The sequence below is a fragment of the Vicia villosa genome, unplaced genomic scaffold (genome assembly GCF_029867415.1).
Source record: "Vicia villosa cultivar HV-30 ecotype Madison, WI unplaced genomic scaffold, Vvil1.0 ctg.000273F_1_1_3, whole genome shotgun sequence".
Taxonomy (NCBI): domain Eukaryota; kingdom Viridiplantae; phylum Streptophyta; class Magnoliopsida; order Fabales; family Fabaceae; genus Vicia; species Vicia villosa.
The window spans coordinates 399,954-425,627 of NW_026705115.1; the positions used below are offsets into that span (position 1 = coordinate 399,954).

General features: G+C 33.1%; 1 protein-coding gene across 1 annotated transcript; it reads left to right on the forward strand.

The window, feature by feature from the left end:
* The first annotated feature begins 12,308 nt into the window (after positions 1 to 12,308).
* On the forward strand, positions 12,309 to 13,241 carry LOC131626184 (small heat shock protein, chloroplastic). Its single transcript, XM_058897013.1, has one exon. It carries the CDS (start codon positions 12,390 to 12,392, stop codon positions 13,083 to 13,085), a length of 696 nt encoding a protein of 231 aa, XP_058752996.1. The 5' UTR covers positions 12,309 to 12,389; the 3' UTR covers positions 13,086 to 13,241.
* The last annotated feature ends 12,433 nt before the right edge of the window (positions 13,242 to 25,674 follow it).

Consider the following 25,674-nt stretch of genomic DNA (forward strand, 5'->3'; position numbering starts at 1 on the left):
CTAATATGGATTATATTAAATAAATACTATATTAACTCTCCATAAATAATTAATCATCTTTAAACAGAAAACAAATTATTATTTAAGAAAAAATCAATTTAAAAGATATTGATATTTGAAAAAATAAAAAATGTAATAATCTTAATCTTAAATAATTAACCTAATAATTTAATATATTTTTTATAAATAAATAAGTATTAATTTATTTTAGTGATAGCTAAAGAATGCTAAAATGGATATAAAAAAATAAAAATGTAATGAGTAATCATTGTTAATTTTTTTTATTGTAAAGCTCTCCATAGTGCCATATTTCAATGGTAATATACATATTAAATACTCATAGAGATTGTGAGGCTAAGTGTGTAACACCCCCAATTCTATACTAAACAAATAAGGCATATATTTGCATAAATCAGAGTAAAGAAGCATGCATCTCACGAGGGCGTTACACACATTTCAAAATAGAACAAATATTTTATTTTTAAACATGCAATGGTCATTTCCAAATAACACGGGATTTTAAAACAACATGCAAACCACAGCGGAATAATCATATCATCAAATAAATGGTAAAATAGGATGATTCCCATACATCATCCACCATGTCTCAACATCTTGGCTCAAGGCCACACATTAACCAAAATAACATATTCAAATACGAATACAATATGAGTAAACAAATATCTCATAATATCGACTCATAAAAACATAAAACCCAACTCCCATGTGTTACATATGACCAGAGCACAAGTGACTACTTAGTCACGACACCCTACTAGAGACCTAAATCTCGACGCTAAGCCTCCTTCGAAGCATCACTATCCATGAAACCTGCACGTTACCAACAAAGGATAACATTCAAACAGAAGGGTGAGAACTTAACTTCTTATAGAAAACATAATAATGGGAAATGTAAAATACAATAAGAATACATTTCAAGAATTCATCACTCTCCCCATAAACATGCATCATATGCAATTAATCAAGATTCACATGCTCATGTCATACAACATAGCTCATTCAATTCTAAGTGATCAAACATGATTCACATCTCCACATATATATACATATATCATTAATACATATAAATTCGCATCTATATCACATGTGTTCCAAATCACATATATCACATTCATAACACAACAACAATTCATATCAAATGAATCACCAAATCCACATATAGGCATATCTATCAACATCATTCCACACAATTCATATCACATAAATCACACCAACAATAACATTTCACACCGACACGTGCGACTCAAGCGTGACTATATGCGATATGCATGTGGATTCCTCCGTTATCATTTCCGGTCATGCCGATTGTCATTCTCTCTAGACTAGATAACCACCTCAAAGCCCCATACTCGTTAAGCTTTCGAACCTCATACTCGTTAGGTTTGGGACAAGTAAATAACCTTCGCGAGATTACCCAACATTGCCACTTTCAAAGACTCATGCTTGTGTACGTGTGCAACAAAATTAGACTCATGCATTTAAGACGATCTCTCTATCTCTTAAACTACACAATCACATCTTTACAACTTTGCACAACATTACACAACATGACTTCTCTTCCAAACAATGCATCAACTAACACACATCAATCAATCACATATATTCAAGTCTAGCATTATCATTTATTCAATCCAAATCTCGATACATACACATTTAAATGATCATCATCAACAAGATACATTCAAATAGTACATATAAATACATATATGCATTCCAACATATCATGGATATCACATCACTTAACACATCTATGAATATTAACCACAAGTCATTAATTTATAATGCACACATAAGTAATCACATGTTATCCATATATTAACACCCAATTTAAACTATTCCACATCAACTAGCATTTAGAAATCAATCACATAATTCACGGTTATTATATCACATAATACATCCATGAACATTGATCATGCACAATTCATCCACAACATACACATATAGGTAAATGTTATTCCCAATTATCATCATAATTAATTAATGAAGTGCCAATCCATTCTATTCTATCATATAGACAATTATTTAAGCTTCAATATGCTTCAAACGACACCTAAAAAGGAGTTACGGATCAAAAGTTATGACATTTCAAAGTTTGGAAAATTCTGCATACAGCAGGGTTCGCGGCGCCAAAAAAGTTCGCGGCGCGAACTGAGTGAATCAAATCTTCCTGAGTTTCTGCCAAGCAGTTCGCGGCGCCAACAAAGTTCGCGACGCGAACTGGCGATTTTAGAAAATCTCAAATCACAGAAAACAGCATACGAATTTCATCCCAAATCCCCTAAACTCAACCAAATCAAGTTGAAAAACATCAACCATCACGAACAACAATAGAATACATGTTATAACCACAAATATAACACATATTATGGATCTCTTAACATCATAACATCATCAAACATCAATTAAAACACGTTTCAAATCATAAATTCATGCATTTGTTCATAAACCCTAACTTTTCTATGTTTCCATGAAATGGTAAAGATGAAGAGATAATCACAACAACACACATTACCCAATCATATAGTCTATAAGAACTTGGATTCAAACCCTTACCTCTTGAATTTCTCCTTTTAACTTCAAGAAATCTACAATTCCTCTTCTCTTGTTCTTTCTCCTCTCTTCTCTTCTTTTCCCCAAATTGTGTTATCTCTAAAACCCTAGTTTTCCTCTTCTTACTATCTTTCTCTTAATGGGCTTAGTTATGTTATTACCCACCCATCCAATTATTAATTTGGCCCAATACATAGTATACTACTAATAACCTAATTATACCATAAAACACAAATATGCATATGATTAGATATTTCATTTAACTAGTAATACCACATAATAATTAAATAAACAAATAATTAATAAAACACACAAATAAGCTAATAAATAAAATATCTAATAAAATCGGGCTGTTACAAAGTGTAATGTAGGAAAGGAAACTTAGATACAGCATTTACACTCTTGTATGAGAAAAAATCTTACACACTTTCTACACAACTAAACTATATAGTAAGCTATAAAGTAGGGAAATGAATGGTGCTCTAATATCAACATGCAGATCATTATATGAGCTGAATTTATCATATACCATCAACGAACGACTCATGCAAATGAGTGATCATACAACATATAAATTAAGGGGACAACTTTTCTACCCATCACAAAAAGATGGGTAATGTACCTTCAACCAATCAAATGACACCATTTAATTTGTATATAGTTATTCATTTATTAAATAGTATAATTGTTTGTTGTTTTCAATGTTTTTTACACTAAGGGTAACCTTAACCAACTTTTTGAGTTGGGTAAATAAGAATTCACCATAAATTAAACCAAATATAAGAAATTAGAAATCTAAAGCAAGTCAGAAGCAAAGTGTGGCTGTAAAGCAGCAACGACGGTGATTCACTTGACTGTTGAATATATATTACACAGGAGAACTGAGGAATTGGAATGAATATATATATTACACATCATGCAGATTCATGCATCATTTCGATTCTGGTAGCCACGGCCAAAAGAAAAAGAAAACTTATATTCAAGATAGTATAAGGAGAGAATATGTAGTATTAATTTTATAACCTCATATCATAACAATATTCAAAATGGATCCTTGAATCGGAAGGACGTCGTCTATCCTCCAATATATGAGAAGCCAAGTTCAGTAACCATCTATATATTTCTTCACTAAAATATGCAGATTAAAAAGTCAGTTTGATTGAGACTATGAAAGAAATCTGTAAAGGAAATCTTGTTTCTACGAAATTGGGAAGATGAATGTCAAAACACTGAATTCGAACTTTATTTAAACTGTGATGCAGAAATAACAAACATCTTCAAATTCATATCTTGTTTCTATAAAATTAAGGAGATGAATGTTTAAACATTGAATTCATGTTATATATCTTCAGAGCAAAATCAATTCAATATCAACTTAATACCTACGTTTTAGAAGTGCCGCCACGATCTCTCTCAACATGCTCCACAAGGGACACATGGTCTCTGAATCCTTTACTACATTTTGGACACGCATAATATGTAACATTAGTCGTAGATCGGTTGCTGCTTCTTTCATGAACTTTCTGCACATGATCGACCAAAGAAGTTACTGAAGAAAACTTGGCACCACATTGAGGGTATTGCTCCACTTGACCATTGTTATTGCTCTTTCCCCCAACATCAGTTGATGTCCCCCAGACTTGATTAATTTCAACACTCAACTTCGACATTCCAGCCTCAACTGAAGCTAAAATATTGGAAGTAGCATTAAGAAAGCTCGTTGTCCACTTAGATATTAATATAGTGACATATTACTATAGAGACATCTTGCTTGTCATCTTTTGTACACTGATGTTTGATATAACCTCGGTGCTCCAAACAATACACCTAAAATGGTTTGGGATAACACAGTTAGGTAAAATAAAAAGCTCTTAAGATTGAAAAAAGGAAGAATAATAATCCATAAAAAATCACCAGAATTTCATAGTTTGATGAGTTAGCATAGTCTTCAGTACTTCATACAACACAGTGGCAATCTGAACAATCGTAACCATCACCGGTCTTCGAGAAATATCAGAAGAATAATAATTAGAAATTGTAAATTCACATAATTCACACAACCTCCAAGAGCATGTTTAAGAAAAATCGAGCCTTATGGTTTTTTAGTAAATTCACCATCCCGGATTCTATTCTCATAGAAAGTTTGGTAGTACACTCTTGAGCAAATATAAGTGGACAACACCATTGATTAAGAAAAAACAACAATAACAGCAACGATGGAAAAAAAACAACTCTAGGATTCTCCAATTCAGTACCAATGGCAGCTATAAGAATAGGCACAAGAACATCCAGTGAAGAAGGAACAATCTCACCATTCATAATATTCTCTTCATTTGGCAACTCAACAGTCCTTGTTGGTGCCCTTATCATCCTCTTTGAAGGTTGTCTAGAGATCTTAAAAGGACCCATTGTTCCACTGGCGCTAGCCATGTTTCTACCACCACCAGAAACACCACCTACAAAAACACCAAAACCAATGCAAGTTTATATTACAAATCAAAAAGCAAGTGGCTTCAATCGGGGAAATACACTTAAACTACATTACTAAACCCATCTTAAGTTGTGAAATCATTCCATGTATGTATCTCATCCACACCAAACGTGATCCTTAAGGGTCATTTCATGTAACACGGGACAAAATCGCTTCAGCGTAAATGCGAGACAAAATTGTGTTTCTTGCAAATCTAGGTGATCTTTTGCTATGCCTACAAGATCTACTCATTTGGTTGATTAAAAGATTGTGCAGTAAAAAGGTGAAGTATGTCAAGTAATATTGGTTAAGAAAGTACTAAAGTTCTGATATTTGACATTGAAGTAACATGACACGGGTATCAAGGAACATATTTATGTGGTAAGAAAAATCAAAAGCAGCTAAAGCCTAAGGGGCTGTTTGTTTTAGAAGAAGTATATGCGAAAGAGGTAGCAAAGAGAGAAATTCCAAAGAGAGAGAACACTTATCTCTTTTGGAAGAGGAGAGAGAGAGAGAGAGAGAGAGAGAGAGAGAGAGAGAGAGAGAGAGAGAGAAAGAGAGAGAGTCTAAAATGAGTGATTTAATGTGGGGCACACACTTTTCTTTTTCTTCCCATACTTGCGAAGAAAGACGAGAGAAGCTCTGAAATTTGTTTCTATTCCTATATTGCCCCTTATCTTTCAAATTAACAATTACCAATTTATTCATTTGTAAATGAACATCTGTATATGAGTATTGAAAAATGGTACGCTAATTTCCAACTTACATTTCTTTTATTTTTAATTTGTTTTGATAACTTATTATTTTTGTGTGATAATACCATATATTTTATTTACTAAAATCCAGTTTAAACAACCATTTAAATAATAAACTAATTTTGTAAAAAAAAAACTAAGTAGCAATTAAGTTTATCATCTTATATACGTAATCATTAATAAATTTGGTCTAATTTATAAAACCAATAATAAAATTAAAATTAATACATTAATTTAATTGATTAATTAACTGAAATAATTAATTTTGGCCAATGTGCTTTTAACTTAAGAGTAATTTTGTACTTTTAAAAACAATAAACATATCTTTCTTTATTATTTATTCTTTATTCTCTTATACTAATTAATACATCAAATGGACTCTATTTCTCTCATACTTCTTTCTTTTATCACTTTTTCTCATCTCTTTCTCTCTTTTTTATGTAAAGGGTAATTTTGTATTTTAAAAAATAATTACATTTCTTTCTCTTCTATTTATCTCATACTTCTCTTATAACAAACAATACATTAAATCTATTCTATTTCTCATCTTTTTCTCTCTTCTCTCACTCTCTCTTGCCTACTTCTCTCTTCACAACTTCTCTTCTAAACCAAACAGAAACCTGCGAATACAGCAGTCCTTGTGCCTAGGTGCACAGAGTTTCTATATGTAGCCGCTTTTAGGGACTCCTGCAGCTAGAAGATTCAAACTTAGCTGTGACAACATCGATATAACATATATGGACATCATTGATAGAAATTAGCTGTGACAGCATTGATATAACTTATATTGACAATAATGATAAATATGATATATTAAAATACTTATGGAAAAGTACAAATAGTACAAACATAGTACACGGGTAAAGTGATAACAATGCATTCTCCAACTAAACTATAACTTTTAAGGGTTAATGAACTTTTTGGTCCCTCTAAATATTGCAGATTTCGTTTTTAATCCCTCCAAAATTTTCCTTTAAGAAATCGTCCCTTAAAAATTTTTCGTCTAAACTATTGGTCCCTAATGTCAAATTTGCTAGAGATTAGCTACGACTTTAGCCACCGATTAGCTACGAAATTTGACGTTAGGGACCAATAGTTCAGAAGAAAAATTTTGACGAGACGATTTCTTGAAGGAAAATTTTGGAGGGACTAAAAACAAAATTTGAAATATTTAAAGGGACGAAAAAGATCATTAACTCAACTTTTAATTCAAATTAGTTCAAGTTGTTGCAAATGTTAGTAATGACAAAATATTAGTAATAACAAATTAGTCCATATATATATATATATATATATATATATATATATATATATATATATATATATATATATATATATATATATATATATATATATATATATATATATATATATATATATATATATATATATATATATATATATATATATATATATATATATATATATATATATATATATATATATATATATATGTGTGTGTGTGTGTGTGTGTGTGTGTGTGTGTGTGTGTGTGTGTGTGTGTGTGTGTGTGTGTGTGTGTGTGTGTGGACATGGTTTCAGGTTGAATTGCATAATTTAATCAAGCTTAGGCATGTTAGAGTATATATATATATATATATATGGATATAAACAGCATAATTGTCAAACCAAAATAAACAAAAGACTGCTGATAAGCTAATCTATCAAGCTTTCTGTTAACCCATGGCCTTAACAGTTTTATTCTCTCATTCTCTAGAATACATGACACCAGCATCAAGCATTTCCTTAGGGTCTGTTTGGATAGCTTACAACTAACGGAGCGGAACAGAGCGGAATGGAGTGGAGCGGAATGGAATGGAACGGAACATAAATTTCATTCCACTGTTTGGATATTTTACAACGGAGCGGAACTAATATCTCATTCCACTGTTTGGAAATAGGACGGAGCGGAAAATATTATAATATTTTTATTCCAATTTTACCCTTTGAGACAATATAGATAGATCCAAGTAAAACAATATATAATCATAGAAAAATATCAACTTAGCAGAAAATAAAATAAACTATAATAAATTTAAATATTCATAAATAGAACATGATTATTATAAACTGAAATTGAAATTTCAAAGACCAGGTACATAAGTTTTGATAAACACCATACTTAATAATCATAATAATTCAAAAAATTGAAATTTTGCTAAAATTAAAAGATAAATATAGGTCTATGGTAGATAATAATAGCAAGTCAAAAAAATCAAATACACAATTTTAAACCAAAATTAATTGAGAATCTTTATAGCAAATCAAAAAATTATATTTCTACTAATCCTTATTTCTCTCTGTACGGCAAATTGAAAAAAGCAATTATACGGCAAATTGAAAAAGCAACGATACAGTAGAAAAATACAAACTTTGTTCTTAATAATAATGAAATTTATCACATAGAACTCTTTTCTTAAAAAGAAGCAAGTAAATCCTAATTTCTTCCATTTTCTAAATTTTAACATTCAAACACTATACCTAATTTTTCAAAACTGAAAGAGATATGAACATGAAAATAAATCAATGTATTTCATATAATAGAACACACATATAATTACAGGAAAAAAATGATAAGAAAAATGATGTACCTTGTTAGGGTTGAAGCAAGAAGAAGGTTGGGGAAGGAGAAGAGTTTTCAGTAAATGAGAACAAAATTCTAACGTGAATTGAAATGAGTAATAGGAATAGATAATGAAAGTGAATTTTTAGAGGACAAAATTGTAATTGACTTTTAAATTTGATTCCATTCCATTCAATACACCCCAATTTGGGGGGAATGAAAAATAGGCAAAAGTAGTGGTATTGGATGGAATGAGTTCCATCAGATTCCATTCCATTCCATTCAAATTTTGTAAATCCAAACAAGGGAGCATAACTCCATTCCATTCCATTCCATCCTATTCCATCCCATTCCATCAATCCAAACAGACCCTTAAATACTGCTAATGCTTCATTCTTCCTTCTAGCTTTCCCATAAGCATTGATGAGTAAGGCATAACTAACCATGTCGGGTCTGAGATCAACTCTTTGCTCTTTGATCTTTGTATCCCCTGCATGAAGAAATTAAAGTTAAGAATGCAACAATTAATATATTTTACTTCATACAAAGATTATTGAAACCACTCCATGAATGTTTTGGAACCAATTTACACAACCCACAAAGCCAATTAACAACCTCACAACAGGGTCCTGAGGAAGTGCTATTCTAGGATCATAAACACTAAAAAACTTCCCTTTCTTAATAAGCGGAATAGCTCAATCCACAACTGATGGCGGCGAATAAGTAACATCAATTGCTTTCCTTCCACTTATAATCACCAACAAAAAAAATCCCGAAACCAAAAACATCAATCTTAGTACTCACATTTAAAAAATCACATTAAGAAACAATTTATCATTAACTTTAGTCATTCGTGTGAAAAGAGAAATGCTACTTTTCACATTGAGTCATAGCCTACATTTTCTTCACCTAGGTGCATTGCATCAATTCCAGCAGCAAATTGGTTTACACCCTTCCAGAAATATTCCTCACGTGTAGTTCCTGCCAAAATTTAGACCACTCATTACATTACCCAATTAAATAGCAACAATATTAATAACACAAATAAAAAATATCAGCATGTCATATATAATCAGTTACCTTTTATTTACTTACAAGTAATGTTTTAAACATTGAGTTATAGGTGAAAGTTCGTAAAAACATTTTATCAAACATGGAAGGTGCAAAATTAAGGAAATCTAATTCACTAAGATGGAAAAAATAAAAATCATTCATACACTACTTATCAAGTTGTGAAACTATGTATCCTATACAATATAAAATTAGATATAATATTGGTGTAATCCAAGTTCAGGAGGACCATATTCCATATGAATATATACAATATGCAATCCAAGTTTCATGGTTCTAATATTATGTTACCATTCAATGTGTGTTTCTTTTGTGAGTAAACAAATGAAAAGTATTATTATTAAATACTTGAAGTGATATCTAGGCTGCTTGCAGTGATTCTGCTTCAAGATATTTTTACATATTTGGGTAATAAAACGAAGCAAACAAACTAGTGACAACAACAACCTTTTGTTAAATGGAAACGAAAAAACAACGAAAAATATGATGAACATGAAACCAGCGATAAACGAACATGAAAATGACCAGCGAAAAAACAGAACATAAAAAGGAGCATCAACAAAGACGAAACTGGATTTGTGAATACGACTTGATGGATATGTAAAATGAGATGAACATCAATATTTAACAACATTAGATGGTGTTTGGTCGCACAAATTTTTACCTGAGATGAAGTGGAAGGAATCCAGATCTGGATGAATGGAAGGAAGTTCTTTCTTGAGTTTGAATTTGGGAAAAGTGATGAGAGAGAGGGAGACTGTATGATAAAGACGAGAGGGGGGAGAATAGTATAGTAGAAGAGCCATTGGTTTGAAAAGGAGGAGAAGAATTTTATCCGGTCATTTACATGTTCCAATTCCAAAATTTCAAAATTGTTTGAAAAAAATAAGAGGGAAACATTGAAAATGGGATGTAGTTGTCACTTGGCATAATTCTTGGTTTTCATTGGACAACAAATGTGTATTTAGTCAATTACATAAAAAGACATCAATTAGTGTAAATGAAAATTGAATTAAAGGGCAATATAGGGTGTTTGGTGGTATGTCTCAATTTTAATTAAGTAGTTGAAGAGAAGAGAAATATCAATTTCTTTTTTTGTTTTCAATCATGCCCTTATTTCTAATGTGTATTTCTTTTTATATTTCAACAACAAAATCAATTCATACATTCAGTGGTTTAGTGTGATTTTGTTATTTCTTATATGACTTTTAACCATATGTTTTTTTAGAATCTTTTTAATCATGTTTAACTAATATTAAATATATTGGGATTTTTTTACATGCTAACTGGTTTGTTTTTCTTATAAAAACAAACAAATTTTATAAATTAAATTATTTTAAATAATTGAAATGGTAAAACCATTAATTAAATTAAATTAATTAAATTATTATGATTTTTAACTAAAATACATATTTAAATAGATATTGATAGAAAAAGTAATTATAGAAAATTTTGCAGTATTAATTTTTATAATTTAAGGGTATTTTTGTCCTTTTAAAATAATTACACTTTTCTCTCTTCTATTTCTCTCATACTTCTCTTATAATAAACAATACATTAGTGATAAATAGCCACCTTAATAAAATCTAAAAATGTTATGAGTATACTATGCAAGTATATTTATATACATATCTAAAATACACCACGTTTATTTATTTGTAAGTGAGTTGTTCAATTCATTTCATAAAAAAATAGTACATAAATGTATCTCTGTAATTATAGAAGGATGAATTTGTATGTACATTGGTAATAATTCTGAAAACACTTTGAACTCCTGATAACCTCTCAGGACTTTGGGATGAATACATTTTCAAGACTCAAGCATTCACCACTAGATGATACGTTAATATAATTATCAATTAAACTATACGTTAATATAATTTAATTAAAATGTGATATATTAAAATCAATCTAAAATCTATAATCAAACATCAAACCATAATACAAATATTATTAAAATAAAAATAAAAAGGAATTACACATATTTGCCCCCATATTCCTTCTCTCCCCCTATACTACAAGACAATCTATGCATCAGATAGAATGACTTCTATAATATCCCTCACCTAACATAAGTGTCTTTCAAAAATTCTCATCATCTCTCTATACTTGTTCGCAGAATATCCATAATCTTACTACAAGCAGGTAATCAGGTTGAAATGGAAATGGAAGTTACTAGTATTAGAGAATTTCTTTTCGGTTAGGTGATGTCCTATTTAGAATGAAAAATAAATGAAGTTATATTCGAGGCAGATTGATCTAAACTTGCTTGTCCTTAATCTAATGTGTCTAAAATATTTATATAAATAAAAGGTTTTTCATACAAGAAAGTATAAACATTAGATGTTTTATTAAGTAATATGAAATTCAAATAAAAATATAAACATTTTTTAATTTAATTATTTATTGCAATTAATTATCCTATATTATCAATGTAAAAAATTTTATAATGCCAAATCATTATCATTATTCATTTGTATTATTTTGTAATGAATTAAAATAAAAATCAATTTTTTTTCAACATCCAACGTTTATAAAATCTTTTTACGACTAATAACTGTATAAAATCTTTTTATATTATCGGTTCATTTTAATTAAATTCTTATTTATTTTGTTAATATTATCGGTTCACTTTAATTAAATTCTTATTTATTTTGTTAAAAGAAAATTATTTTCTATCTTTTTTTTTTATTACTAGTAGTGATGTGAAATGACTTTTGAAGATGGTTCCCGAAAGTATGAGAGTGAGAGATAAACACAAAATATATAACCAGATGGGTCCAGAACTCTCACAATTATTCTCAAACTCTCTAAAACCTTCTCCACCTTTCACACTCACTCTATATATTCACATCTCACACTTCCCACTCTTATCAACATAACTGCAATCGATTCTAATCCTACGAACCAACTCTTGTCGCACTTCATTTCTTCATATTTTCCATAACAACTAACTATGGCTCAGGCAGTGTCATTGTCAACAATTGCTTCACCTATGCTGTCCCAAAAACCATGCAACTCTGTCAAAAGCACACCACCTTGCATGGCCTCATTTCCATTAAGGAAGCAATTGCGGCCAGGACTGAGAAATGTAAGAGCTCAGGCCAGTGGTGGTGGTGATAACAAAGATAACTCCGTCGAAGTTCATCGTCTTAACAAAGACGATCAACAAACTGCCGTAGAAAGAAAGCCTCGAAGAAGTGCCATCGATATTTCACCATTTGGTTTATTGGACCCATGGTCACCTATGAGAAGCATGCGTCAGATGCTGGACACAATGGACAGAATCTTCGAAGATGCCATGACGATTCCCGGAAGAAACATTGGAGGAGGTGAGATCCGTGTGCCTTGGGAAATCAAAGATGAAGAACATGAAATAAGAATGCGTTTTGATATGCCTGGTGTTTCTAAGGAAGATGTTAAGGTATCAGTTGAAGATGATGTTCTTGTTATAAAAAGTGACCATAAAGAGGAAAGTGGTGGAGAAGATTCATGGTCAAGAAAGAGTTATAGTTCTTATGATACAAAGCTCAAGCTTCCTGATAACTGCGAGAAAGATAAGGTTAAGGCTGAGTTGAAAGATGGTGTGCTTTATATTACTATTCCTAAGACTAAAGTTGAACGCAAGGTTATTGATGTTCAAGTTCAGTGATGATAGGCTTAAACTTGAAAAGTTGTGTGCTTTTTATGCTATCCTCCTCTCTGGGAGCTGATGCGTTTTTTTTTCTTGTTTTATCTATAAAAATGTTTTGTCGAAATGTAGAATAAATAAGATCATTACTATTTTATAAATGTCTAGTTTGACTAATTATGCAGAAAGAATCGATACTAATTACAAAACAAAATAAAAATATCTAAATATGATGTTAGAGTTAGTTTTATCTTCTTCAAAATAGATTTAAGACTCATGATTCTTAGGCATGACAACGAGGCATGACAACGAGGCGGGTCGATGATGGTTATTACTTCCACTAAAATCAAAACAAAATTTTAAAAAAATTATGTTTTTCACCCTGAATTCAAACAGGGATGAAGAATTAAAACTCAAACCCAACCTAAACTGGTCTGAGTATCCCTGCCCGCAAATAGGGATGAAGAATTAAAACTCAAATCCAACCTAAACTAGTCTGAGTATCTCTGCCCGTTTAATAAAATCATTTTTTAATAGAAATACTTATTTTTTCCAAAATCAAATTACATTATAAATAATAAAATAAAATAATTTCAAAAAATTTTATAATACATTTCAAATACTTTAATAATAAACACAAATCAAAATATCAAAACATTAGTTACATATTTAATATTCTAAATTATCAAAAACTAGCGGGATACCCGTGCGTACGCACGGGTACTGGTACGGGATGCGAATTTGTTTTTAATACATAATAAAAATGAAATAAAAGAAAAATGAAATTGTAAAATAAAAAAATTTGATTAATATATTATTTATTTAGAAGATAAATTAGTAGTAAAGTTGTTATTGTTTATTACAATAATAATTTTTGTCATATATTAAAGTTAGATTAGTTATTTTTAATACATAATATATATTATGTACAACAGTATTATTTCTCCCCTTAATGTTTTCACATATTTGAAACAAATTATTGATAAATAAATTTGTTATCCAATATTTAGATTAATAGTAAAATTCTTTCCATTTATAATAGTTATAATTTTTGTATATATAATAGAGAAAATGAAAATAATGTGATAATGACATAAAAAACAAAGGGTTAATAAATTATTTTTTATTTATACAGAGTGGTGATAAAAAAATATTTTAAAAAGGTAGTAGTTTGTTAAAAACATAAATGGAATGTGTAGAATTAGATATAATATTATTAATGTGTATATATAATGTTAAAATAGGTAAATTGAGATATGAGATATTTATAATCTATATATCTATATATAGTACCAAGTACATCGCAAAAGTCAAAACTTCCTCAAAAAAGAAATTGTAATAGGTCCAAAACATCTATAATATACAGAGAAGACAATAAATTGAGTTGGCCAAAAAAGAACTGACAAAAAGACAAATTTTCCAACGAAGAAAAGTATTTCCCAATGTTATGTTTTTTTTTTTAAAAAGGACAAAGGAAGTGGTATAGGAAATGGGCCCAACGACAAGGACTTAGGTTAAAAAAAGCATATAGTGGCCCAAGATAGAAACAGAAGTACGTATTTGTGTTACTTTTGTAAGTGAAAAGCCAATCATTCCAAAATAGACGGTAGGGTTTTGCCGCTGTGGCGAGGAGCAGGTTGACGCCGCAAGAACTACATTTCCGGAGCAATGACATATTCTTCGCCCTTCAATATTCCAGAGCCGTAAGTTGCATCTTTCATCGTTTATAAGTTGCATGTTCATTGTTGTGGTTTATAAGTTAAATCTGTTGTCTTTGCTAAATTAGAAACGAAGAGGAACTTGCAACTGAAAATAACTGGGAAAGACTCAAGAGGGAGGCCGAGATTCGGCGAGTGATTGAGTTGTTTGATGTAGCAGCGGTTTGGAGGAGAGGTTGGGAAAGACCCAACCGCATGAAGTGGAGGGGATGCTTATGGAAACGTGAAAGTCATTTTAGGGTGGTTATGGGTGCTCTTGAGAAAAGACGAACATCAGTGAAATGGAAGGCAGCTTGGCAAGCATTAAAATCTGGGGTGGGCGGAAATCGATCTGGAAATACCGTAGGGGTCGGTGAAAGGCGAAGTATGTCCAGAAGAGAAGCAAGACATACTGTTATTGTTTTATCTTCAGATTCAGAGAGGTAAAATGTAGAAATGATTTGTGTTACTTACATATTCATTGCTTGGCTTGTCTGTTATTAGGAATTTTTAGGCTGGACATGTTTTGATGCATGTAAGATATAGTTGTAAATTTGAAGGTAATAGATATAGGAATGTTTAGCAGCCGATTTAACTTCTGTTACTGATGTTGTAACTATTATATTAACATTGAGACATGTTCTAATGTTGTTTCTCGGGATGCAGGGATGAGATGCTTGGCAAAGAAAGTGATAATTGGAAGAACCCACGAAAGATTCAGAAAGGACAAAGTTCAGGTGTTAAAGGAAGGTAAAACATAGACTTGGTATTTGGTAGTTAGATAAAGTGTTGATTCATGTAAGATAAAGAACATAACAATTATATAATAAATAATGACAATGATTTAGTCATTATTGTTGAAATGCTATTTACAAAGTGTTATTGTTGATTTTCTGGATGCAGGGAGGAGAGGGATGGAAGGGAAAGGAGTTCAGATTGGAAGGGAAAATCGGTTATGGTAGAGGATAAATAAGAAGAAGAAGGGTAAATATATTAATTTATGTTACATATTTATAAGCCAAATCATAAAAAGTTGTCCAACATAAAATCTGGTTTAGTATGATAGTTTGAAATGTTTATTTCTTTAACAGGGAAGCTGATGAGGTTGTTGTAATTGAAGAAGAAAAAACCTGGACCAAGGTGGTTTCAAACCCAAGAGCTTTGGGCAGACAAGTTCTCGTAAGTTATTTAGTAAGATTGTCCTTTTGTATGGATTTAATCTAAGTGGGTGAAAGTAATGCGTTGTGCTAACTCTATGAATCTATATTGAATGTGTAGCAAATTCCTGCTGATGTCATTACTGGATGTGAACTGGTAGGCAAGAAAGCCATCAGACTATACGACAAGGACCAATGCAAGAGCTACCAATGTGTCCTTAAGAAGAGAGATGGGGTGAACGAAATGTTTCTCTGCAGGGGGTGGTATGAATTTGGGAAAAGCAGGACTTTCAAGAAAGGTGATATCCTGCATTTCACCATAAGGTATCCCCCTGTCGAAGAAATCTTGGCTTGCGTTGTCCGTGGTAATGAATGAAGAATTTGAAGCTTGTAATTTATGTTGTGGTTTAGAATTCAGTGACTTTTGGTGATGTTTAATTAAGTTTAACTACATTTTGTTGTAAAATATGTATGGACAAGCTAACTTGATAGTAGCTGCACTTTGGAACTTGTAATTATAGTAGTTAAATTATATAAATCAGTGTTTGTGATATCTGTTTTATTGATATATCAGTGGAACGATAATTAAATGGGTGTTTGTGATATTAAGGTGGATATTATATTTTTGGTATAAGTATAAAGTTAAAAGAATTTCCTCTAAAATATAATTTAACATTATTTATTCTTCTAAAATATTAATGAAAATATTTTAAATAGAAACAGTATAAAAGCAAATAGTAGAAAGAAGAATAATATAAAACAAATTAAATAATTATATTAATTTACATCTATGCTATTATATTGACATGAATATATTAATACTAACTCAATAGATTATAAAACATACAAAATTATTTAATTTAAAATATAATAATTAATTTTTAATTTTCTGTTTTAATATAACAAACTAAAGAAAATTTGATTGATTAACTATATTTTAGTTTAATAATGATAAAGCTAAAATTAAAATAAATTTTTGTTCTATAGAAATATATAAGCTAAATATATATATTAACTAATAAAAACGATTTGTTCAATGGTGATTATAAAATCAATATAAATTTAATTTGTAATCTTTAATTGTTTTTGCTATAAATACAAAGTAATGTTAAATAAACTAACATATTTAATAATCTATCAAATAAAATATTTTAAAATTTGTATTACCACGCATTAATCAATAAACTTAATTTGTAATAAATATAAATCAATATATTATTTTCCCAGCCAATTAACAGATAGAGTTATATATTATGGTGTGAAATTAATTATTACTCTTTAAAAGAGTTGATCATATTTAGTTCTGCATGCACAGAAAAAGGCGTTTCAACAGTATACAAAAATTAGTGCACGTTTACCAACTAAAAGGAAGTGTAACAGGTAATGGGCCTTTGAGTATATAAAGGAGTGATGAGACATTGCTTTGCCACGCTTAAAGTACCAAAGCAAGAAGCCGAATCCGTACGTTGGAAGAAAATGGGTAGCTTCTCCCAAGTTGTGAAAGCTTGCAGGTTGTTGATTATTTTTTTCTGTAATCCAATCTTTGTATAATTGTTTGTGTTATCTGAAATTTTACTTTACTTAATGATTGTTTCTGATTATGTAGATCTATGAAATTTCTTGTGGTTCAAGACCGTCATCAGCGATTCGTGATGAAACGGAGGATGAAGCAAAGGTCGAAGCTGCTGCGAATGAGGTTGAAGATGAAGAAACAACGTTTTACCAAGTTGTGCACTGAGTGGGCTTTGTATGCAGTGGACGGTATTGCATGCGCCTGGGAAAGGGAAAGTAAGATTCAGAACATATCATGGGTGTGGCAGAATGAGATGCTTGGAATCAGGTGGTCAAGGAAGCATCAGGAACTGAGGGCTGGTATGAAGTTTGCGATAGTTGAAGACGTCGATTTTATAGCAGATGTTCTGGGAAGCGTCGGACTGCAGATAAACCCCAGAATGGTTGAAATATCCAATTCAGTGTATTTTGGGAAGTTTGTCTTTGAAACTGAAAGGTATAAGAATCCTATTCAAAGATTTTTGGAAATACATGACATTAGGTTATAATATTTTCCTTCAGATTCACGCATTAAGTTTATGTTTGTTGTTTGGATGATAGGGAATGGATGATATGGACAGAGTTGGTGAAGAAGCTAGAAACAATGGTTAGTAATACCTTTTACACATTAAAGTTAAAACTTATATATGTTGTTTGTTATTCTGTATGTTTATGGAAATTAATTGAAATTATGATTCTTGTGTGTTGCAGGTTTAAGTGAACATGTATTGTTTAGGTGTAGATGGCTATAATGGATGAAGGAGTGGAAAGTTTTGGAAGAACAGTAGTTTGTGTTCAATGATGTTGCCGGTTTTTTTTGGTTTAGTTGTATGTGGTTTCATGTAATGTTTCAGACTTTTTTTGTTTCTTACTTGCAGTTTGTCTATGGATTATAACAGTTAATGTTTACATAGCTACTTTATAATTGCAATATAATACTGGTATGCTTTGCACCAATGTGTGAAAATCAAATGGATGATCATAGTTTACATTCAGTGATATGTACTGATGTTATTATAATTTGGTTATGTTTAAGATTTTAATAATTTAAAGTTAAATGTTAGGTTAATAGGAGAATGGGATATATATATATATATATATATATATATATATATATATATATATATATATATATATATATATATATATATATATATATATATGTATTTTTGATAATATGATGATAATTGTGGATATGAATGATAATAATATATATGTTGAATAATATACATAAGGATATAAAAAATTGGTAAATTTCTAGATAAAGGGTGTTTTTGTCATTCTTAAAATAAAACACACTTCTTTCTCTTAAATAATAAAGTTATAAACCAAGCAACATAAAAGTGTAATGTCGAATGCATGGCCCATAGGCCCAACAAAAAAATGTACTAAAAGTTGAGGGAAAAAGTAGGATTTCTGTGTCTATAAATTAGGTGTAGTTGCATTTAGATTTTCCACAGATTCGGCACGCTCTTTACACAACATCAAGTCACTTCCTACTGTGTAGTTTGCAGAAATGGAAAGCAAGGGTCCATTCAATTCTTTTGCGTTTCCAGTCGAAAGGAAAGTATTAGTTTTTCCTTTTTATAAATTATTTCATAAATTATATTGTAATATTTTATCTGACTAAGAAATATATAAAATGGTTTGTTAAATGTTTTTCAGATGTTTGGCCTCTTTGCAAGCGGAAACATCATGGACACGTATGAAGATAGAGAAGGCAATTCGCGAGGACATGGAAGAACTTTGCCTAGCTATGGAGGCCAAGGGAACAACGGTAACGGAGGAAGCTGGCATGAATGTTGGGAAAGATGATGGTGTTAACATGCAACAAAATGGTCGTCATTCAGAAGAAGCTGGGAAAGATGAACGGCTTGGTGATGTTAAGGGAAAAAACATTGGTTTGGGTGAAACATGTGATGAGCGGGTGCAAGATGTTGAGAAGGGGAAGCTGCATGCAACTGATGTTAACAAAGGCAAATTGTCAGTGAAGGATGGGGCTTCTCAGATCCACGTTTCTTCAGATAGTGAAAGGTACTGTGTTATGTTGTGTTTAAAAGATTTCCAAGCTGATATTTTTTGGATTTTATAAAATTAATGGTTGAGAATGTGTCTGATGTGTTAAAGTGGAATTTCAGTTCAGATGATGATTCAATTGAAGAAGAAATTTGTAGGAGGGCAAGGTCTTTTCTATGGAAGAAGAAAATTAAATCTGGAAGGAGTGTTAGAAAGAATCTTCTTGTAAGTAAAAGAAATGTGGAAGTATTAATTTGTTATTGTCGCACGCTCGCGAAAAATGAACAGAGTCGCCACCAATATATTTATCCCATAAGGGAAAGGAATATCAGAAAACCTAACAAAGGAAGGAACAGGGTCTTGCGACCAGAGAATCAAGGTACGGAAGTCGGTTACGCGAGGGGAAGGTATTAGCACCCCTCACGCCCATCGTACTCGATGGTATCCACCTATGTTTGTTTCTATCTAAAGGGTATGTACTATGTCTATGTCTATATGCGAATGAATGCAAAAAGGAATACGGGGAAAAGAAGGAAATATTTACAAGTGTGCTCGTTCAAGCCCCGCGACTTGATGCCTACGTATCCTTTTCAGGAATCAGAGCGCCGTAGTTCGGCTAACGATTTTCTGTTTGTTTTTGTGTTTTTTAGTTGGGCGGAGTTAACGCTCACGCTCTTGCATAAGGGATCGACCTAGGATGCAGTGGAGCAGAGATAACGGTGCCCTTAGGTGCCAAGCAGGCAAAAGAAAAAGAAATGATTGGTTTGTGTCTTTTAGGGTAATTCCATGATGACGAGAACCTACTACAAGGTCTCGCACCACTTCCTCACTTTTGTTTTAAGTCTGAACATTTATTAGGTTTTTTTTGAAGTGTTTTTGGTTGGTGTTTTTTAAGGGGATTTTATTCAAGTATTTTTATTAATGTTTTATGGTTGTAAAAGAAAAAGAATGAAAAAGTGGGGGACTAGCCTAATCTCTAAGCCTATTTTGTAAGAATATTCTAAAAGGAAATGGGGAAGAAAAAGCAATTAAGCGGATTAAAGCAACATTAAAGACCAAGGGTATTTTAGACAATTCACATATATGGAAAATATTCACACCGAAAGAAAGAAAATTAAATCTAAACTATTTGTGAAAATATTTACAAGCAAATGTATTTTATTCATGTGAGAAGATATTTTTGAATTAAAGACTAAAACCATTTATTTATTATGGTTAATCAACCAATCACAAATCAAAGAAAACAATCAATTAAAATTCAATTAAAGAAAATAAAATTCTAAAAGTCTAATTGGTTAGAAAAAAGTTTTTTCATTTTTTATTTAAAAAGAAATTCAATTAATAGGCAAAAGAATTAAAGGGAATAGAACTATTTTTATATGGTTTTTTGTTACCAGCATGGGGGTGCCTTAGCAAACCAGAGTAAACTAAAAAAACAGTTAAAAGCATACTGGGCTCAAAAAAAGGGGGGTGGCGAAATCAAGGGTGCGCAAGGCCCAAGTTCATTAGCATGGGGCGCACTAGCAGTGAGGGGGTGAGATCCAGAACCAGTCTAAGCCCAGGTCACGCGTGGCCCAAAAGCAATCACTCATCCACTTCCTTTTATTATTCTACTTCAGCATGTGGTTTGTTCCTTAATGACTTTACTACATGGGTTTTTTATTAGAATAAAACGTAACAGCAAAAGGGAATATGTGTAACATGATATCAATAGGATCAAGTGGGTTTAAGTGACTAAAGGACAAAATTAAAACCCAGCCAACGATAAGCTGACACGCGCCCCTCCAATCATCACATGCAGATTGTAGCTGCCAAGAGATAAATGCATAGGCGAATGGGAGGCTGCCACGTGTGCGCATGCATGAGGCTGCATGAAAACTCCGCCGGAGCCAGCCACGGACCACCACCCTCTCCGGCGGCCTCACCACGCCGGAAAAAAATTTCGCCCAGAATTAAAAAACAGAACCTCTTTCCCACTCGATTTTTCGTGCTGATTTCAAAAATGCAGTCGGTTTTTAATAATACTCGCTCTATCATGCAGAATGAAGGGATTCTTAAGCTTTAGCTAATGAAAACTTCATCAAAACAATCACTAATGGCATCCAATTAATTCCTACTCTATGCATAGTTCAAGCACACATTTCAAACATCCAGAGAGTCAACATTACACACCAAACAGAGATGATAATTCAAGGCTCCTAATGTTAGACATAATGGGCATGAATTTGCTACATGATATGCAAAAGGGGTTTGTGAACCTTACTTGTGGAAGAGTCTTGGACTAAGCTGTAGAGAGAGCCTCAAAGTTCCTTCAATATGCGGATGAGATGAAACCAATGGTGCTTCTTGAATCCAAAATGGTGGGGGTGAAGGATGGAGCTTGGAGATGTGTGTGAGAGAGAGGGAGAGAGGTGAGAGAGAGAGAGAGGAGAGAGAGAGGGAGAGAGAGAGAGAGAGAGAGAGAGAGAGGGAGAGAGAGGGAGAGAGAGAGGAGAGAGAGAGAGAGAAGAGAGAGAGAGAGAGAGAGGGGAGAGAGAGAGAGAGAGAGAGGAGAGAGAGAGAGAGAGGGAGGGAAGTATAGTGATATAGTGAAGAGTGGAGGTGAAGTAGAATGAAGTGTATGAGTTTCTATTTATATGGCCAACCATTGGTTTGTGATTCACAATTCTTGGATGTGGGACTTGGACTAGTTTGCAATACCTCTTTCTCATTTTTCCAATGTGGGACTTGCAGCACCACTTTTTCCATTTCTCCAATGTGGGACTTTAGTGTGTGTGTAGTGCAATTGTGTGTTGTTTTACTTTTTCTCTTCATGCTGGGGTGCTTACTTTGAACACTTATATCTCAAACCATGGGTTGTTAAATGATGCAAGAATGGGGTCATATCAAAGAGGGCATGGGATAGAACAAGATTGGTGTTGAAAATATCTCAAGATAAGGCTTGGAAGTATGAGAAAAATGGCCTTGAATTCATGCAAATACCACTGCACACGCCCAGCAGCTTGCTGTCACATGCGTATGGCCAGAACGTGACTCTGCGAGGGCGATACTTTGAGCCTCTCTATCTCGATCAATACATGTCCAAAATCAGTGATACTAGTCTCATTGGATAGAGGACATGGCAAGGAATAGCTTAGAACTGGGCTTGTTTAAGATAGAGACTTGTGGAGGAAGAAATAGGCTTTGACATTTGGCCCACCATGTGTTTGCTGAAATGTGTTGCGTGCCCAGAATTCTGTGTCATGGCTGCCTGCAGAATTTGGCCAGGGTTGGGGCACCACTTTGAAGGCTTGTATCTCACTCAATATTTGCTCAATTACCCCAATTCTTATTTCTATGGATAGAGGAGATGGCAAGGAAGGGAATGATACCAAGTTTGCGTTCATATCAGTTCTGTACAGTTCTAAAAATGACTGGAGATTTGGCATGCCATGTGTTTGTGAAAATGCCAGGTCATGACCTGGCTGGTGACCTGGAATGTGACTTGATTCAGATGAGTTTCCAGCAACTTCACACCACTTTAACTCTTCATACAAGCTTCAAATGAAAAAGTGTCCAACTACAAAGTTGTTCTCCTCCATGAGAGGAACAACTTTGATGTTGGAAACTTTTTCGGAAAATGTCGTTTGCCACGTGTAATCTGGTGCTGAAGTGGACTGCTCAACAAGATTTAAGACATCAAAAATTTTTCTAAGTGTTGGAATGTCTTTTTTCTATTTTTCCCAACTTTTTGCCGAACTCCCGATTTTATCCGTTCTTCGACTTTCTTGATTAATTTTCCACCAAAAGTCAATAATTTTCCCCGATTTTGACCCAAAAGTCAACTGTTCCGATTTTTCCGACTATTGATGAAATTCCCGATTAAATCTCTTCCACTCACATCCAGTCAAACAAACACATCCACACAGTCAGTATGAGAAGTTTTCCACACATAGAAGCCACTTCTGATTAAATGTTGACCAGAAAGTCAACTAATCGACTTTGGTCAAAGAAACCCTGATTTAGAGAACCAGATGATTTGCAAGCTTGTACCCTCTAATCAATGCCCTGATTTGGAGCGGAGAGACACCCCAATCCAGGAGGACTTCAATGAACATAGAGCCACATGATTATACTTCAGTTTTCTCGTTCTCTGATCAAAATTCTTTGCAAAAGAGCTTTTTCTTGCTGGCCCTTGAATAACACCTATGACATGAATGCATGGGTATGGATTATGACCTAAGTGATGTATGTACATGAATGCAAAGCCTAAGCCAGTTAGAAGTTAAAGGGTAGGACAAATTTGGGGTATGACAGCTGCCCCTATTTAATCGTCTTATACTCGAGGGTGAGGTTGGCGCTAGCCTTTCGAACATTCGGAGTATAAGAAGGTTAAATATCAAAGTACCAGAAATTTGTCCTGAAGGGGAGATGGTGTAAGTGGTATCCTTATTTTGTTTTTTTTTTGTTTTGATATCTGCTGGGGAAGTATTTACAGTGAGTAACTGGATGGTGATAACTCGTAACGTAGCCAAGGTGCCAACGCAAGGTTCTCAAAGGGATTGATATTTACATGGAAATGATTGGGAGAGGAGTAGGTTTGACAGAAAGATAAAGTGACATAGACAATTGTTTTTTGAGGGAGATACAGACGAGTATCGAAAGAGTGACACATACGAGCATCAAAAGAGGATACAGACGGGTATCGAAAGAATGACACAGACGAGCATCGAAAGGAGATACAGACGAGTATCGAAGGAAGGACACATACGAGCATCAAAAGAAGACACAGACGAGTATCGAAAGAATGACACAGACGAGCATCAAAAGAGATACAGACGAGTATCGAAAGAATGACACAGACGAGCATCAGAAGAGATACAGACGAGTATCGAAAGGATGACATAGACGAGCATCAAAAGGAGATACAGACGAGTATCGGAAGAATGACACATACGAGTGTTTGAGGGGGGGTATAGACGAGTATCGAAGGAATGACACAGACGAGCCTCAAAAGAGATACAGACGAGTATTGAAGGAGTGACACAGACGAGCATCAAAAGAGATACAGACGAGTATCGGAAGAATGACACAGACGAGTGTTTGAGGAGTTTGGTAGATTGAATTACTGGGGGTTGGGATACCAGGCATCGGCACCATGGCTGGAAGAGATTTGCGATGGAGTAGCAGATATCAAGTGAAGTTTATACGGACGACAACTTCTGTGAGGATGCACCATCGGCTTGATTGAGTGATGATTTGTACTATCTGGCTTATGCTTTGAATGCATGCTTGAATTTTTCTATGGCGTAATGCTCCATTTTGATGGATATGCTACGCTTTTGAGGATGCAATGTTATATGCGATGAATTCTATATGCAAAGTGCCAAATAAAGGCGTTAGTGAGATAGAGAAACATGATCCTTGGAGTCCGCTGCTTGTTGTCTTGAAACATTATTGCGGATGGGCGTTGGAAACCTCATAGTGCCACAGCTTATTGGCAACCATGTGGAGAGTTAGAACATAGCTTTGCTGGGGAGGAAGTGACTTTACTCGACTTTCCTTACATCCTATGATGCTTGGGGAATCACGAGTTTTGAGAGACCGCTCTTCGTCCGTCATATGGAAGAGGGATATGGACTTTTCAGGCGCTCCATGCTTACCAGTACTGATGGATTACACTCTGGAACTTTCACGTGGGATGATGATGACCTTTGTGACATATCATGAGCCAAGATGATGGCTAGAACCTGCAACCTGCACAGAAAACAACGTTTGGATGCAGATGGCGCCTCTTAGAGCACTTTTATGTTTGTGTAACATCATGTTTCGTTTTGATTTTGTGATTATTGCCCCCATGCTTTCAGTGCAATGTTTAATAACGAATTAAATCACATCTCGCATGCGTGAAAATAAAAAAGAAAGAAAGAAAGCTTTTGCATCAAAAGATCATTTTATTGATGGAGCGCCTGTGAATAGGCTTCTGTACAAGGAAGCAACTCCTAAATGAGGTAGTTGCGAAAAAGAAAATACAAATGCAAAGAGCAAAATGGCAAAGAGAAATGCTCGGATTTCCACTAAAACTGATATTGCTACAGTTCCCATATCCTCGATCCTCTCAATGCTTTGCTTCAGAAGGGTAGCGGTTGGATTGATTTGTCCGTTCTGTCAAGGGCGTATAGTGGTCTTTGTGAAGGATATTCAGACTGC

What these genes read in the sequence shown, in the direction of transcription:
- LOC131626184 (XM_058897013.1), top strand. Translation starts at nt 12,390, where the DNA reads ATGGCTCAGGCAGTGTCATTGTCAACAATTGCTTCACCTATGCTGTCC.